Source organism: Limanda limanda, chromosome 3 (genome assembly GCF_963576545.1).
Source record: "Limanda limanda chromosome 3, fLimLim1.1, whole genome shotgun sequence".
Classification (NCBI taxonomy): domain Eukaryota; kingdom Metazoa; phylum Chordata; class Actinopteri; order Pleuronectiformes; family Pleuronectidae; genus Limanda; species Limanda limanda.
This window is the reverse complement of record NC_083638.1, coordinates 19194638-19213252: the sequence shown is the minus strand read 5'-3', so window position 1 is coordinate 19213252 and position 18615 is coordinate 19194638. Positions and strand designations below refer to the sequence as shown.

General features: G+C 40.1%; 1 protein-coding gene across 1 annotated transcript in view; it reads right to left on the bottom strand.

The window, feature by feature from the left end:
• Positions 1 to 18615, bottom strand: part of LOC132998374 (CUB and sushi domain-containing protein 1-like) — a 297197-nt gene that overhangs the window by 243115 nt on the left and 35467 nt on the right. Inside the window, exon 2 of the mRNA XM_061067984.1 lies at positions 17619 to 17731. Coding sequence (XP_060923967.1) covers positions 17619 to 17731 — 113 coding nt within the window. The remainder of the gene's footprint in view (positions 1 to 17618; positions 17732 to 18615) is intronic.

Sequence of the window (18615 nt, the reverse complement as noted above, 5' to 3'; positions counted from 1 at the left end):
AAAGTAAAGCCTCCTACTATTCAGATAACATGTGAGCTCTGTTCATTGAGCTGCAGAGGCAACACATGAACAATTTGATCCCGATTATGACTCGTCTTCGAGGTCTGATTACAGAGCCGAACATCCTGACGTGCAATATCTGCTTGTTTTAATTTGTATTTGTAGTTTTTTATCTGGTAACACAAGAGCTCAAGGGGCACAATGATGCCTTCTAGCTGGAGCAGTACAGGCCAGCTCACATGAAACAACAGAGTGATATTGTAAAAGAAAAACTAAAACATAAGAAATGCTCACAAGCTTTGTGGTGAAGAAACGCACATGTTGTTAAAAAATGCCGGTGACAGCCTTGATTAAAAAATTACATGCACAATCCACTGTGATTGTACAGTGATTCAGAGAAAAATGAACAAGCTTAAATGCCATTCAGTGATTATGTGGCGCAATTATGCTCTTTGGAGTAAACATAATCAATCTGCCGCCACGTGAAACATGCATCCCTCCAAAATGTCAAGTTTCTCTGCACGAAGAGGACAAACATCCTTAAAGTTGAATGAGAGTGTTGTTTTGGTGAAATACTTCAGGTTCCAGAAGGTGTTATAGGTTTGAATGCCTAGAAATGAGTCTCGACTGATGGAGGAGCTTGAAATCCTTCTGCCTATGGATGAATACAAAAAACATCAGAATTATGAGTAAAAGGGTTCCAATGAGGCAGCAACTAGAATCACACTCAGTGGAGCGTGGACCTCCCCCAAGGCCCAACAAAAAAAACTACATGATCCAGAGTTAGATGCAAACAGAAGTGGACCACTAAAGCTGTCATTCCACATATGGGAGGTTCTGGATGTGGACCAAACCTGGGTCACTTTTCGATGTAGAACATTTAAGTTTTTTGTTTCTTAGCCCATAACCCATCCTTCCACCAGGTTTGATGGAAATTGGTAACCATATAAAACGTACTTTCCATGCATTGCAGTCAAACTACTCCATCAAGTAGGTTCATGAGGTGCTTGTGTAGTTTTTTTGTACTCCATGCGTTATCATGTATCACATGCTGGTCTTAGTTTATGGTGGCAGCCTCTCCGGTACGTCAACAATGATACACAGCACATCTCATCCCCTTGTGTCGACGTGGCCCCAGTCTGACTCCTCTTTTCCATTTCTGAGTTTTACTCTTTTTCTGTTGTTTCTATATCACTCCTGTTTGTCCTCTCTCCCTATGGAAAATAACAACAACTTGTGGCAGTAAGTTCAGGTGAGACAACATGATGCTTTGTGTCTGCAGCTCGTCTGTAGTGTATACGTCTCAGTGTGCATGACAGTGAGGCCACCCCAGGGAGAGGTATAGGTCTCTAAGTGTGCTTGTGTGTGCGTGTTCTATTTTTAGGTGCATCTCAAACAGAATGCATCTTGGGAAAAGGTACGAGTTCAGCCAAGTGAAGAGGATTCTTCAGTTCTCTCTCTTTAGTCGTTCTCTCTTTGCTTCCTTCTCCTTTACGATCATTGCCCTTTTCACTTCTTATTTTCCTGGTTCATTCATTGCATGATCTCCTCTACTACTTTGTTTTTTTAATATCTGAATGTCTCAGTGCTCCTTACAAACTAAAGATTTGTAATTTATAGTTTATAATTAAAACTTTGTAGTAATTACCACTAAACAACTAATCAAAGAAAAACAGTTATTAAAAGTAGACATTATAACTAAATCCAAGTATAGTTGTCTATTTTTAACTTCTGGAGCAGACATTGGGATTAATGTGAAAATTACTTGAAAACCCTCCTAGCATTTATTCTGTCTTTGGTATTCTGTGGACGCTCTCCATCTTTCACTGCAACCCTCCTCTACTCTGTTCTGTTCTTTCTCTCTCCACCAATGGAGTGCTTTGTATTCTGGAGGATTGTCTGCTCTTCTTTCCTCTCCATACTCCTCTCCTCCCTCTTTCCTTACTCCTCTCATCCTCTCTTCACACCCTCATTGCTTCCTGATGAACCTTCATTGTTTCTCACCACTTCTCCCCTCTTCTTCGTTCTTCTGTCTTCTTCCTACATCCTGTCTAGGACCGTTCAATACTCTTTAAGCCTTGATCTCTAGTTGCTATTCAACAGTTCTGGCAGCACACGCAAAGAACACGTAAATACATAAAGTACATACAATATAATGCATCTACTGCACCTCATTTTCTTCTCCATCTGTTCTTGGTGCCATAAAATTGAAGCACAGACCAACATATAAATGAGCACAACACACACGGAGTCAGTGAGGGGGATTTACTAACACAACCGGAGTAAATGTTAAGTGAATTTTTAACAGCAGTTACTATTACAGCACAGTTTTCTTTTGTTTGAGTTGTTGTATTGGGAGAAGTACCGAACTATCCTCTGAATGATCTTAGCCACTAAATTATATTCATAAGAGTTACGTGGAAACGCGTCATTAGAAATGGGACCATGTGCCAGAGCTTCAAGAGGAAAATAGACAAAAGGAAAATACAAACGAGGTCTGACTGAAAAAGCTGCAATTATTGGTGAACTTTTAAAGTCTTACATAAATTATTGTTTTGTTATTAGCAACAATGTGCTGTGTTTCCGAGGGTTTGTTCATGTAGACAGTGCCAACAGTGTCTGTGGGAGTGTTTCTGTCTGGGAACAAGCTCACACTCGGGTTGAACTTACATCTCAAACTCTTATTTTGAAACATTTTCAACCCACACCGATGTGTCTTTGCAGCAGCTGTTGTCTCATCGCATCTTTGCACCGCTGTTTGCAGTCTTGAAACCTTCAAACTTTACTTCAAATTCAGACTGAATATGGAGGAAATGCATTTGTTTTAACGGCAGTGCAGACGTCGAGCCGCAGATCATCGCTGACCTGACTGCAACTTTCACCGGTAACAAAATAGTAATAGTAATAATAAATTGATAGTATCTGTAGAGACAGCCCCCCCCCCTCCTTACCTATAATGACCTATTTTAAACCATCAACGATCTTTACCTTAACTAGGATAAATTTGTGCCTATACCTGACCAAACCACTGTCACACCGTACAATTATTTTTCAACATTGTTTCATATCTCCTGCCACCACAGGGGGACTAATTTAGTGAAATGGTCCTATTGGGAACATTAGAGGGTCACAAATGGTCATATATTACCATTTAGGTCGTGTACCTGCAGAAAACTTGAAAGATGAAGTGGAAACAGAAGTTGGTTACCATACTGATTATTACTCTGAAGGTGAAATTGTATTCCTATTATATGGAAATTTTATTATAAAATGCATATGAATTTACCCCATATCTACATGAGCCATAATCACAAAAAAAGGAGTATCAGAGTTGAAAGGAAAGCACAGAAAAGTTTGGACAGATGTCCAGTTCAGCTTCAGGTGAGAGCTGCATTTAATTTCAATAAAATATGCAGACTTTGAAATGCAGGATCCAGACACCTCTCTGAACTCCACTCAGGAGTTCATTCTGCATTCAGGACAACATGCCATTTGGATTCTCATTTTAGTTTCCACAGCTTTCTGTCTAGCTTTGTAATATTTGCAACAATACAGTTATTACAGGCTGAAAATGATACGCACAGTTTTATCAGTATCACCAGTGTTGTTCTTTCATCACCATTTTAGCATATGCTGCAGGTGAAGGAAAATCAAAGGGAACCTCACACAAATAAATGTCTTTTTTCGTCTTCTAGTCTTTTGGTGATGCCAGCAGTAGAAACGTTATATCTGTGTTAAATCAACATCTCTAGAATGCTTTAGTTTCAGCAAGCAGTTTGAAACTGAAGATTAAAATCCAATCAGTTAATCAGTGAGCACAAGTGCATTGTACCAGATGTAATAAAGTTCCCTATGGACAGTCCTAATATCACATTTAGAGTAACATGAGGTCACTGTGACCTTTGACCTCCAAGCACCAAAATCGAATCCGTTCATCTTTGAGTCAAGTTAACCTTGATGAGATTAAGATGTCATGTTCAAGAAAAACAGAAACTTACTTGTGAGCCAGCGTGATCTTCACTTTTGACCTTTGGCAACAAAAAAGTTATCCAAGCTAATGTTTGCGTAAATTCAAAGAATTCCCTCGAGGCGTTCTGGAAATGTGTTTTGTGAGTTCACAGGGACCTTGACTTTTGACCATCACATTCTATTCTGGTCATCCTACAGTCTAAGTGAATGTTGTGCCAGTTATGAGGAAATTCCCTTTGGGCATTCCCGATATATTGAGTTCAAAACAATGCAAGGTTGTATGACCTTGACATTTTGACCTTTGACCACCAAAATATAATCAGTTCCTCTTTGAGTCCAAGTGAATACCATACCCAAATTTGAAGACATTCCCTCAAGGCTTTCTCGAGATATCAGGATCACGCCGTACGCAAATAATTTAAACAGTTACTTTATTTGAAATGTAAGTGTTTTTATTTGATCTTAGTGTAACTTATCGTCATTTGCGAGACCTACTGAGATTCAGATAAACAACCCAAGAGAGCCCCCATGAAGATTGTTCCACAGATTTTATAAACTCTGCTTATCATCACAGAGAGAATCATTGAGGATAAAAAGAGCAAACACAGATATGAAAGGGCAACAGAAATCTTTTATCTCTGTCCCACAATTACAATGCTATATTCTATTGTATATGGCGGGACATATAAATGGAAGAACTCTTCACTTGTTGGGTCACAAGTCACATTATCTGTCTTTAAGCATTGTGATAAACAAATATGCCATTTTTTGATTGAAAATGTTTAGTGATTAATAAAAAATCTGCTCCTTTGTTGGTCTCTCAGTTGACTTAACATATTCTATGTATAGCCACAGCAAACAATTTAACATAAAAGCTACAGTATGTGTCTGTGTGACTTTGGAAAAAAATGTGGTAGAATATCGAGCAGGAGAATCAAATCATTGCTGCGAAGACTGACCTGAATCCCGCTGTCTCTCTGTGATTGTATAATTTTTGCTGTGACATAATGGAATTGTTCCCTGATGGGTGAGTGCTGGAACCTGATACGTGGACTGCACAATTTCCCAACACAATTCTAACTCTGTGCAAAGCGTAATATTGCATTGGATGATGATTGCAAAAAACGCATTTCTAGCTTTTAAAAATGGATCATTTGCCTCAGTTTGACTGAGCTTGCAAATATATGTTATATACAGAGTATTAGATATGGAATGATGGACAATTTTCAGATCATTTTTCAATACAAGGCATAATTTTGCTTTGTCTAACTTAGATTCATGGGAAGAACGTTTATTTCCGTGCCTCCTATTCGGAAATCTTGTGTTAAGACGTGTTGTAAAGCAGCATTGATGAAGCAGTAGGATTTATTGTTTCAGTGCATCTAAATTTGCCCCGTTTTCTTTTATTTGTTTCTTGATGTAAAAATAATATCCCTCGTGCAGACCCTTTCTCCAGAGATTGGATTAAGAACATCAATAGTTGGCTTCCTTCTCAGGGAACACACAAACGATATCAGACTTGCTCTGCTAAAAGTCCTGTTGTGATAAGAACCCTTGTTTTTTTCCGCAGCATTAATGGCACAGTAAAATGAACTGGGTAGATTGAGATAGCTCAATGCTACACATCCCATAAATATACATGTGCATGTGAGTGTGTGTTGCATTCTCGGTGTATGTCACTGAGAGAACTGACACCAAAAAACAAGGTCTGAGCTGCGCAGTAGGTTCCCAAATCCCAGTATGTGCCTGGCCTACTCAGATAAGTCATTGGTAATTATGAACATCCACCTGAACTCTGATCGCTGCCCAATATCTTCATGTGCTGAAGAAGAGCTGTCAAAGAAAACAACACTGTGGATGTGCTGAACACCTCCCAGGTGAGAGTGATCCCATATCCCTCCTGTGCCAGTGCCGAGAGACCAGTTAGTCCAAACAAACTGAAAATAGCACATGAAGGGAGCTACGTTCAAAACCACTTAGATGTCATATTGACTTGACTGCATGGTGTGAAGTCGATTACCCGCTCACAACACTTACTACAAGTATGTGTCTGAGAGTCAGAGAGTGTGTGGCCTGGCTCCGACAGCATGCTTTGATGACGGTGGTATCACCCTAGGACACTCCGCTGTTACCAGACCATGAACGCAGGGTAACACACACACACACAGACACAGACACACACTCACACACACACACACACACACACACTCACAGCAGGAAAGTTGACATTGCTGCTTTGATCGATGTAGCTGACTACTGCTGGCGTCAGTAACAGCAGCGTTATATGACACATTCCCACAGAGAAGAGCTTCCTATGGCGTTCCAGTCAATATGGGTTAATGGTGTAACGGACTGCTTCTCCCTTTCCACTCACTCTCTGTTGCTCTTTCGCTCTCTTTATCTCTCAAGCGCAGGCACACACACACACACAGACACACACACACACACACACACACACACACACACACACACACACACACACACACACACACACACACATGTCCAAATATGTGGCAGCACCTGATGATCCAAGTTGACAAATCCTCCAGTCATCCTCCCTTCCTTTAATGATTTGCTGTGTTTGCTCTAAGAAGCTTCCCTGCTGAATCCATTGGCTTTGACTAAACCCACCAACCTATTATTCTCAATGGGACACAGACACTGATAGGAACACAGTGTAACAGGTCGATAGCGAGCCGAAATAGGCTACGTGCTGGTAAGAGAGAAATGTAGTAAATGTCAGCCATAAACATAAGCATTGAAATCCCTCTGAGCCCCCCCCATCTTTCATAAAATAGGTAAAATTACATTTTCTATGTTTAATGTATCACTTCATGTCCCAGTTGGTCACAGAATCATTCCTGCTTAAGATATGAAGGCGTATTAGAATTATATTTTTACAAACCTAACCCGTATACGCACTGAACACCGTCTATTTATGGAAATGTATGCATGTCTTAATTTACATGTATGTGTGCACGAGTGCTCTACTTTAAGGCATCCTATCATATACATCAAAGCAATTTTCATCGACATATTACACATACACCAAGCCCATTAAATTCAGACATCTTAACCATTTCCATTTCAAACAGCTAATATTTTTCAAGTATATAACACATTCCATCTGTATGTATGCAACCCGTTTCCTCAACAAGCTAATCAAAAGGAAATCCAAATGAATTTATTTTCCTCTGGAATGACTGAGACTTGTTTACCATCTCCATCGAGATGGAGTCTGTGTTGCTGTTGCCAAATCGACAAGCTCAATAATTCTCCGACCTGAAAGCAGGTCTTATTGTGAATCTATATTTGCTAAATATAGACCACAAGTATATTGCATACACCAGCAGCTACATTGTGTTCAGAAGAAACACACAAGTAGTTTTTTGTGCCTAAACCAAACCAAACCATGACTGTTCCACTCCCTTTGTTCGTGTTTAGCAGTCTTCACACATGAACTCCAGAGGATATCCGCAGATTTAGGTCTGGACTTTCTCCTGAGTTAACTTTTCACTCGGGATCATCACAGGAGGAGATTCTCTGCTCGCAAACGTTCACGACAACACGGAAATCTGCTGCTGAGAACACGTGTTTTTGTTTACATCACATTGAAGCCGCCCTTATCACCAAGAGCTCTCTTGATACCTTGGTCTGTGTCTTCTACATGTGTGGCAGCGCTTTCTACTCCAAAGATATTTGTACTCTTTTCTTTTTTTTAAACATTACACATTATTTACACACCCATTCGATCGCGGGGAATCCTGCAGAGAATCTCCTGCTGTGTTCTCACATGAGCTCATTCTGACTTTCTGCAGATTTCTTACCAGGGGGCTGTAATATCTGAACCTTCTGGAGCTTTGTCTTGGTCGTTTTAATTTAGGAAGTTGACCAATCTTGTCTACAATGGAACCTATCAGGCTGGGCAACTGTCATTAAACAAGGAAATTACTGCAGCCAGTATTTCAGTACAAAATACTGCACGTGGTGAGAGATGGATGTTTGAATGTTACGTGCCGTGTGGGATGGAGCCTTATATGGTTTTCTCACAATCCTTTAAATATAAAGGAAAACATTACTTTTATGTTTCGGAAACATCCACCTGATCGAAGGGGCTACTCTTCAATTTTATGAATACAGGATGTGGTGAATGTGTAACGTTCTCTGGTGACCACCTCTTTCTGTGGGGAGATGTTTTGTGTTGCTGCAGCACAAAGAAAAAATAAATCATGCATAATGATTATGACTATTGTTTACTGTTCTATATTATAATTAGCAGAGCAATCCACATAGACCAGCAACAAGGGAGCCCCTGCTGAGGCCATTGTTTTTCATAGTGCTTCCTATTCTCCACAGGAAGTCTTTTCAAACACATATTACTCCTGCATTATATATGCATATGTTTTGAGCATATTAATGGTATGTGTAATGATTGATAAAGACCCGTCCTGTGTATCTCTGCACTTCCTGGAATCACTATAGGTAAACCCGGTGGAGGGAATTAACTCAATGAATCCAAGCAGATACTCCTTCGATAAGTCAGGAGTCTGAGGACAATGATGTTCAAAATCTAGATTGGAGGCTGTGTGGATTTAACTGATAGACGCAGAGCAAGAGTCTCAGGGCCTGGTCACACTGATGTTAAAAGGAATATTGCGGGTAAAAGTTCACGAAATCTGAACTCCAGGCAGAGCCAAGATGCGATTTGCCTCACCACAGGAAGCAAATGTTTTATTTGCCCTCTGCCTCGCAAAGATTGGAAGTGAACAGGAGGTGAGTGATACATTTACATACGTTTGCCCCCGGGCTCTTAGGTAGTAACACTTGTGAAATACGGCCAACCAACCACAAAACCAGCCAAACAACATTTTTAGGGTTGATCTGTCCAAAACCTTTTATTTAAAAAAACTTGTATTCCATCGTTGCCAACTACTTGCAATGGCTTTTTGCAGCCCTCTTTACTTTCTTAAGGCAACATTCTGTAAAATAAAGGCACCACTATGAAAATGATCCTGTTAAGGGCATTTGGAAATCTCCAGATGAATAAATCTCTCTTATATGTAGCATCATGTCTAAGGACCTAGAATCCCAGAGCAGGAGGCAGCAATCTTTTTGTATTTTGTCCAGTGGTTGGTGGCTACAGGGCTTCTGCCACAGTCTGAGCAAAGCTTTGCATCAAGTCAGCATGATTTAGAAGCTCCTAGAAGTGTTCCTAATGGATTCCACACCCGTCTGCACAGCGGAGATGGAGAGCGAGTCAGAGAGTGAGGGAGAGACGGTGGAAATGCCAACACCAAAGGGGATGAACTTCCTGCAATTTTACAGATACTCACACATTCATACACAGGCCCTCACATATTACATGTTGTAATGCAGTGTATAAGTGAATGTATAGTAATCCATACATTGTGACATGGGGAGAATTGGCATAACAACACGAAATGAGGAAAATCACAAAAACAGCTGTGACCTGGGACACGTGCTAGAACATGAAACACAAACACAGGCTTGTGTCTCTCTTTCTCTTCTCCTTCCTTGAGGATCATCTGTGTAGTCTCCCTCTATTGCTTTTAAAAAGTGATAACTACATGTAGTCTCTGGCTTTTTTAAATACTTGTGTGTGTGTGTGTGAGAGAGAAAGAGAGAGAGAGAGAGAGAGAGAGATAAGGAAACTCTTAATTTATGCATGTGCTTGTGTTTAATGTGCGAAGTCCCTTTAAAGGGTTTCCAAGTCGTGTTTTTCACAGGAAAGCCTAGGGACTGAAAAATGTACACTTGGCCTCTTTCTCTGTGTGTGTGTGTGTGTGTGTGTGTGTGTGTGTGTGTGTGTGTGTGTGTGTGTGTGTGTGTGTCTGTGTGTGTGTGTGTGTGTGTGTGTGTGTGTGTGTGTGTGTGTGTGTGTGTGTGTGTGTGTGTTTGGGGAGAGTGGACGTAAGAGGTTGAGACTTTGAAGATGATGTGATAGTGTTCCAACTTTTATCTTTTAAGGTGGTGGTAGTCAATAATCCTTTAACAAACACGCCCACAAACACACACATACATACACACACACACACACACAGGGAGAGCTCTTCTGTTGGCATGCCTATTGGAGATAATTATCAACAGTGTATAATTAATAGACATAGTTAATTAAAGCTGTTCTATTGTATCTTTAGTCAAGATGGTAAATGAGAATTGTTAAAACATGTTTCTCCTTTAAATAATTAGTTTATGGTCATTTGTTTACTGGCCTTAGATTGCATTTACCCATTAAAAATACAGTTGTCAACAAAATAAGATGCATCAGTTTTTTTTAATTCGGTACAAATTTGATATTCACCATCAGTTGGTATTTATATTGTATGATAAATCCATACTCATTATAGATTAGATTTGTCACCTAGCTTGAACTCCTCAACCCAATAAACATATACAATATATTTTACAATGTAATTTTATAATGTCAGTAATAAGCACCGCAGCTGCACTGACTCAAGTTTCCTCACATGAAAATTAACATAGTAAATGTAATAAACGGTCACATGCAGTAAATGTTAAAGAAATTTGACCCTCATCAAGTCATTATGTTCAGGAGCTGTAAGCAGCAGGTAGACAAGTCCTCGTTTGTTAGGGGACAATTCAGTTACTTCAAGAAAGTAAGGACCCCTAAAGGGAAGTGCTGGTAGTGATTCCTGTTGCTAAGCGATAATTGCAAACCTTCGCTAAAATCTATAATATACATTTAGCATTTGGTTTCATGAGTGCTAAACACTGGTTACGCTTCCAGTGCCAGCAGGATCACACATCAAGAACCTAATATCTGAATAGAAGATATTTAAGTGGACTCACAACACAAGTCTTCATTCATTATTTTTTTCCAAAATATTAAAAGCTATCGCAGTGAAATTTATATAATGTAGGAGCCTATAAACACTTTTATGCTGCATTGGAAGAGAATTGCTTGTAACTCGACCAAACATTCTATATATGCCCCGATCTATGTACATTTAATCGTTTACTATTTGTCCAACCACGCTGAAATTACCAATAATATTTTAAACGAGATACCACAAGACCTTAAGACACTTCAATCGATAATATTTGACCAAACATTTTCAATTTGATTATTGACGTCCTAATTGGTGTGTGAGGAATAAGCCTGTAGTATAAAAGCAGAATAATGCCACTGAGTAAGGGAATAGCTGTACACACATAATTGTCCTGTTATTTGGCTGAGGACTAAAGACACAAAAAGAGGTAGAGCAATACATTGTCCGTGTAAATAGAGACTTTTGTTCTGTACCTTGTCTATTGATGGATGAGATGTGAAGATTAAGTAATTATCTGGGAGAGCTGCATTCCAGTGACACTCCAAAAAGCAGCGGAGATAATGAGCAGCCTTGAATGAGTGCCATGCAGTTGGAATGCTAGCTGTTTGTACAACTGCACAAGGAATAGTGATTTCTTTGTTTTTTTTGTTTGCCAAGACCAAATTTCTAGAAATGCCCCAGAGGCATTTCCAACCCATCCCAACGAATGCTCTTCGCAGGTCCGAGCTGACGGAGCTGCCGAGTGCAAGTCTGACTTAAATATGGAAAAGCTTCCTGAAACTGTTTGAGGTAAATCTTCAATTTACAAATCCAATTTGGACGTGATGAATTACTTTGACCATATATGGCTCACATCTTCTATTTAGAATTCAATTTCTGTCATAATTGCCACATCTCAGAGAAGGTTTGCCTTTTATAAGTTATAATTATATAGTAAGTGATTTTTTTTTTCGTCAAACAGAAAGAACCGTTGTCCATTGGATTTTAATCCTCTTTCCTGCAAGAGCTACATGGATTTTTCTCTGCAGGAATGGAATGACAATTTTACTCTCTCCTGACCAAGCTATGCCAACAAGTCAGATGTTGCCTCTGTGATATGTCTAACAATTCTGGTTCAGATTCAGTCTATCCTCCCCCTGTCTCCCAATCGAGTTCTTACCTTGGTAGCCTCCGCCGCTCAACCACCTACCCCCTTGACAGCATCCATTCTCTCCACTCTATTGCTCCCGACCTTCTTCCTTTTCTCACCCATCATATTAACACTTCCTTGTCAACTGGCTGTTTCCCTAACTCTCTGAAGGAGGCAGGAGTAAACGCGTTGCTGAAGAAACCCACCCTCAACCCGTCTGAGGTAAACAACTCCGGACCTGTCTCTCTTCTTCCCTTTCTTTCCAAAGCTCTCGAGCGAGCTATCTTTAATCAACTCTCTTCCTATCTTCACAGGAAAAACCTTATTGATCCTCACCAGTCTTGTTTCAAGGCAGGCCACTCAACTGAGCCTACCCTTCTTACTGTCTCTGAGCAACTTCACACTGCTACAGCATCCTCGTCCTCCTCTGTGGACGTCCTTCTAGAGTCTAGATCTTTCTGCTGCTTTTAAAACCGTGAACCACCAGATCCTTATTTCCTCCCTTCAGCATCTGGGCGTCTCAGGCTCTGTTCTCTCTCTGCTCACATCCTACCTCAAAGGCCATGCCTGCTGGGGAACTTCCAGAGGATCTGTGTCAGAGCCATGTCACAGCATCCAGTCTGCCTTGCAGCGTATAACCATCTCATCTTTGTTGACTGATATCAGTTTTTGTACTTTTTTGATGCTGTACTTTTAAGTCACATTACAAATATACACAGATCCCCCCCAGCCCCCTCCTCCCTTGCTGGTCTACCGTTTCCACACCTCTCTCTCTATAAGTTCCTCTCTGCACCTCTCTATCTCTCTCTCTCTCTCTCTCTTTTTGCTTTAGGGGACATTAACTGATGATAATCTTGTCTTGCTGAGCTGGTTTGCAAACTTGCTTTTCTCAATCTGTAAGGCCTGATTTCCTAGCACTTATAGCTACAGTTGACCCACTCTCCATTTCTCTGTCTCTCTCTCCAGCCATTCCTCACTCATGCAACTGGGATCTGATCTGTTCACTATATGTTCAGACTTATAGTTCATTTTGGTTTCTTTTAATAAAGGGATGGAACACAGAAAACATGTGTGAACAGAACTGAATATGTTTGGAGAGGTGCAGAGAGACAAGGGAGGCAGGTTGTTAAAGACAATAAGGAGACATGAGCCCAACAGATTATTTGTTAGTGTGAATTAGTTTGAATGACAAGAAGGAAAGACAGAGACATTGAATAAACAATTCAAAAATTAAAGGAGGGTAAGCAAATGCTGGAAAAGAAATACAAAAGTCAGAGATCCAGATGTCAAGTTAGGTTTGATGGGGTTTTCTGATATGGAAAAGATACTTGCAGTGGGAAGTCATAGCAACAAGACAGAAAATAGCAGAAATACAAAGACACAACCACTGAAGACAATTTAAATGCAAAACTATGCCCCGAAAACATTCCGTTAAAATCCAAAATTGAGCCTAAATAACAGGACACACGGAAGAAGTGAGGCGTGGGTGTGCTTTAACAACTCCAGAGTTTGTGTGTGAGTCGTACACAGTGAGGTATTCACCGTCAAATAAAACAAGCTACGACATGAGATCTAAACATCTCACTTGTGTCCATGGTTCAAGTTTATGATTCTGTAACTCAGGCACTTTTATACTCAGTATAGTCAGTTGATAGGATTCAAGTGGCAGTTTATTTAAATGTACATGGTGTCCTGCTTCAATATCATGACTATAATAAAGTTACAAGATATAACAGAGATGATTCTCACATCAAAATTTTTCTGCTCGGATGAAACTCTCCAGATAACTAGAGGAGTTCCTATTTGAGATGATTTGCTTTGGATTCAGTTCAACTGATCTAAATCGCATAATTGCAACGTGAGGGTTGAACAACAGAGCAGGCAGCTATGAAAGGTTTTTGTCTCAAGTCAAAAAGTTATGCCCAGGTTGTGTTTTATCAACGGTCTAGATTCAAGTAATAGATGAAGGCAATGTATCAAAATGAGGTTAAAGAAGACTTTCCCAAAATCTCTCAAATCATCATCATGCAACGGATTAATATCCTTCCACTTGCTGCACTGACTATGGAATCACACCCCATGTACAGTGACTGTGAGAACTGTTTGTTCATTATTTGAGAGATACAATCTTTGAGCAGCGTAAATAAATTAACTTTGCCTCAAATCTGCCTTCTTTATATAATTGCAATTTGCACAAATAACAAGCCCATAGTGTAAAGAGGCACAGTTAATCTTTCATCTGAAACCCTGCTGTGTGACTCCAAAATGAACAGCCTCATTTTGTTCTTCATACTTCATCAAATCTGCAATGTACATCTGTTTGCATTGAGGGTTTCATTTGTCTTTGTTTTTTTTTCTGATGTTCACTCAATCCTGTGTGTACACCAGTAACACACAGATGGATTACACAGCTAACCAGTTAGCCTGAGGTTTTAGGGACTGATCACATGATTGATGACTGATCTCATACACACACAAAACCAAAATAAAAGTAGTGTGTTGATGCATAAGTGCAATTTTCTTTACACACATCCACACATACATAGACATGCACACATTTACACAGACCCAAATCAATGCATTATGTCTTGGGAATCAATGCAAAAACAAAGCAACATAGAAAAAAGGACATTAGTAGAAAAAACTATCAGTTAAACACACACACACAAACGCACTCACACACACACGCATAAGCAAAATCACTCCTGAGGCAATAAACACACTTAGAGGTCCCAACAGATGTGAAGCAGAACAGTGGAAAAGAAAAATAAAGACAAAGCACTTCCCAGAAAAAAGGTTTAATGGCTGTCAGGTTTGTTTTAGCACACACACACACACAAACACACACACACACACACACACCAAATCAAAATAATAAACAGTGAGATAAAGGTAAAACAGGTACATGGATTTATACACACAAACACACACAGAGAAAAAGAGAGAGAGAGCGAGAGAGTTGAGTAAGACTGCATATCGGGTCTCTTGAGTTTGTGTTTGATATTTAGAGTTCATGATTCATAGATGAACCGTTATACAAGCCTAATGGAATGTGTATTTGTGTGTGTGTTTGTGTGGCTGTGTTTGGCTGTGTGTATGTGTGTGTGTGTGTGTGTGTGTGTGTGTGTGTGTGTGTGTGTGTGTGTGTGTGTGTGTGTGTGTGTTTGTGTGGGTGTGTGTGTGTGTGTTTTCAAAAGGTCAGACTAAGCATTTGTGCTGCATCCCAACAGGCAATGCCGACATGCAACAGTCTTGTCTACTATGTTCATAGCACACATCAGACATCATCCAGTCAGGAAGCACTAATGTGCATATCCATCTTTATGTGCAGGAAAACTAATACAGGACACATGTGACCGACAGATTATAAATACATATATAATATATAGTCCCAACCAGAGGTGGGACCAAGTTATTTTTTTGCAAGTCCCAAGTAAGTCTCAAGTCTTTGCCCTCAAGTCCCGAGTCAAGTCCCAAGTCAAGACAGGCAAGTCTCAAGTCAAGTCCAAGTCCTGCAGTTTGAGTTTCGAGTCCTTTCAAGTCCTTTTGATCACAGAGTAATAATATATTTACACAGATCCTGTATGCTTTTAAAATCTGTATTTATTTATTAAAACTTACAAGTTGCGGGGGCCGCTCCTATGCAGTGCAAAAAGGACAACGGCTCATAAATCCAATCCAAAAACAGTTATTTTTAATTAAAGGAGATCTTTACAAATTTAAATGCAATGACATTAAACATATCAAACATTAAACATTTAACATGTCAACACAACATTTAAGAACTTTTGGGAGGACATGTCAAGACATGAACCACATGACAGCTAAAATAAAAAGTTAAAATGCCGCTGTCCCACTGTATATCTAAACTTTTGGTTAAACTTTGGTCCACCTTTAGAGCACTAGTCTACAAACTTGTTGAGTTTGAGCAGCAGCTGATTTTCAAGGTGAGTAGACCTCATCCGGGTTCACTTTGCAGTGAACAGCAATCCAGCACAGCTGAAGAGTCACCCGCAGGCGGCCAGTAGGCTATTGAGTTTCAGGCAGTGTTGTCCATGAACGAGTTCAAAAGAACGCGTTCATTGAACACGTTCATTTTTATGAGAACGTTGAACTAAACGCAACTTAATGACAAATAATGAATTTGAACAGTAAACACGTTCATATTATCTGAGGTCAAGCTGAAATGTTACGTAATGTTTTCCTTCTCCTGAGGAGAGACGCTGTCTAAAACGAATGCTTGCACCATGTCGTTGCGATTGTTGTTGTGTTTATTTGAAATGAAATGCAGTCTTACAGGGCAAAATACCGTCTGAAAGTTGCAATTCCGTTTTTCAACTTTTTTTTGTTGGGGGGGGGGGGGGGGTTCTAGCATAGAGCCCCAAATATGCTAGGGCCGCCCATGTGTAGCGCAGTGATTCTCTGTATGGTGCGCCCCACCGGTGCGGCGCGGAGGCATAACAGTAAGCAAATCGCTCTTTCGTCGTAGCCAGGGGTCTACAACCCGCGGCTCTGCAGCCCCTCCGCAGTGGATCCCTGTGCAGTGTTGTGCCTGTCGCGCATATTTTTCACGAGCAGTGAACTTTACGATCAGTTTCCATATGTTGAATGTGCACGTTAGGGAACGTCATCCACTCTATGCAGCATCTACCACTGCAGTGAGAATTGCCTTGCCGTTCGTTACTTCACTGACGCACACATACACAATGAGAGATACAGAGCGTTCCTTAATAACATACTTTTTAATCTTTGGGTTTTGGGGAAAGGAGCAAGTCTTATCAAGTCAAAAGGCTCAAGTCCAAGTGAAGTCACGAGTCATTGATGTCCAAGTCCAACTCGAGTTGCAAGTCTCTTCACATTTTGTCAAGTCGAGTCTAAAGTCATCAAATTCATGACTCGAGTCTGACTCGAGTCCAAGTCATGTGACTGGAGTCCACACCTCTGGTCCCAACTGATGGAGGGACAACCAAGAGAGCAGCTCTGGGCTTCTAGCCAAGAATCGCCCACACAGAACTATTAACATCAACAGTCATTGTCATAAATCAGAAGTAAAGCTTCCCTATACAATTTCACCTTGAGTCCAGGGAGAGTTGCTGCATATGCATCTCTGCTGACTCAACACATTTTGATCAACACAACTCCTTCCCTGATTTTTCAGTCCTGTAAACCGACACAGAGTCCATTAAAAAAAAGGTCTTTCTAATTTCTGAAAGTTTTTCCCATTAAGCGAGACAATGATGAGTTTCTACTCAACAGCAACTACAACCACACTGTGAAACGTTAACATCGACTCCACCTACAGTTTGTCATTAAAGTCACACGAGGGGACTGCCATTTCATTTTCTAGCCATTTCAATGTTTTGTGATGAAAATATATAGTTTCTTAAAAAAGCAAATGCCATGAATCCTTATGTTTTTTTAACAGCACATCAAAATATCTCAGTAGAATAAAAACATTTTGGTTGATGGATATACCACTTTATACAACTTTTTAGGACTTGCAGAAATCCAGGCACAGTCCAGCTTTATTTTCATTTTATGTTGCATATTGTGTTTCTTTTCTCCTTTGAACACAATATTATTCATGCACATTTTCCAACATTCACCAATGGCTTTACAATTCAAACCCATCCTCACTATTTCCACAGTTTCCTGTGTGTCATGTCCACCAGTAACACATGGCAATACACACTCACACATGATCTTACCTTCATAAACAGCTTTGAAGCCCTGAGCACTGACGGCAAAGTCTGTGGTAAACCACAAGGCCAATATAGATCCGCTGCTGACTATAGGGGAGGGCAGCATGAATCCTGACAACCTGGAAAACACATAGAAATGCATGAAAAATACATCTGTGAAACACAGCAGGACTGTTGACTTCTGAGGGAAAACAATGAGGCAACATCAGATCTGAACCAGATCAAAATAAATAAGCATGTGACAGTAAAATACAGTGCTGATGCTGAGGTGTAGACCGCTGCCCCTAAAGCCATAAAGTTCCCTGCTGGCCTGAGATCGGGTTTCTCCAAAAGCTTTCCCTTTCTCTGTTTTCCCGACACCTCCTTCTCTCCGGTTTCCTTCTGTCTCGTCCGCTGAAGAAGAGAGTGATTTCCCCACCCTGTAAAAATAAATCTTAGATACGCCACTTACCAACCTAACCAGCCGTGTCATGAGCGTGGACACATACTGTGATTTATACTAAAGCAGTCAAACCTACATGTGAGAGAGTCAGGTTTGACTGATGCAGCGAGGTGAGACTGCGGTTACATGGGAGCTTGTGCAAGACAGTTTATTAGTTTTGGCAAAGAGAATAAGGAGGTTTTTAAAGCAACAAATATCACAAAACAGCATAGATAATAATAGATCTACACTATTGATAACTGTTTATTTAAAGAAAAAATGTGGACAAATTAGACACTTTACTTAGTGGAAGTGGAAGATCTAGCATCGAATCACATAATCATTTCAAGGTTACATCAATTACCGAATTTGCTGTAAATAGATATATTATTAAAAGATGGATCTATAGGACGATTATATCTTTATTGTAGTTATCGCCTTAAACAGTTAAAATGCAAATCCCAAACCCACCTTCATATTTTCTAAAGTGAATATCCGCAACAAACAAAAGCCCTGACTCCAGGTCACAGACTCTCCAAAAGTTATGACCTTTGACCTATATTGCTTGGGATTTATAAGTAT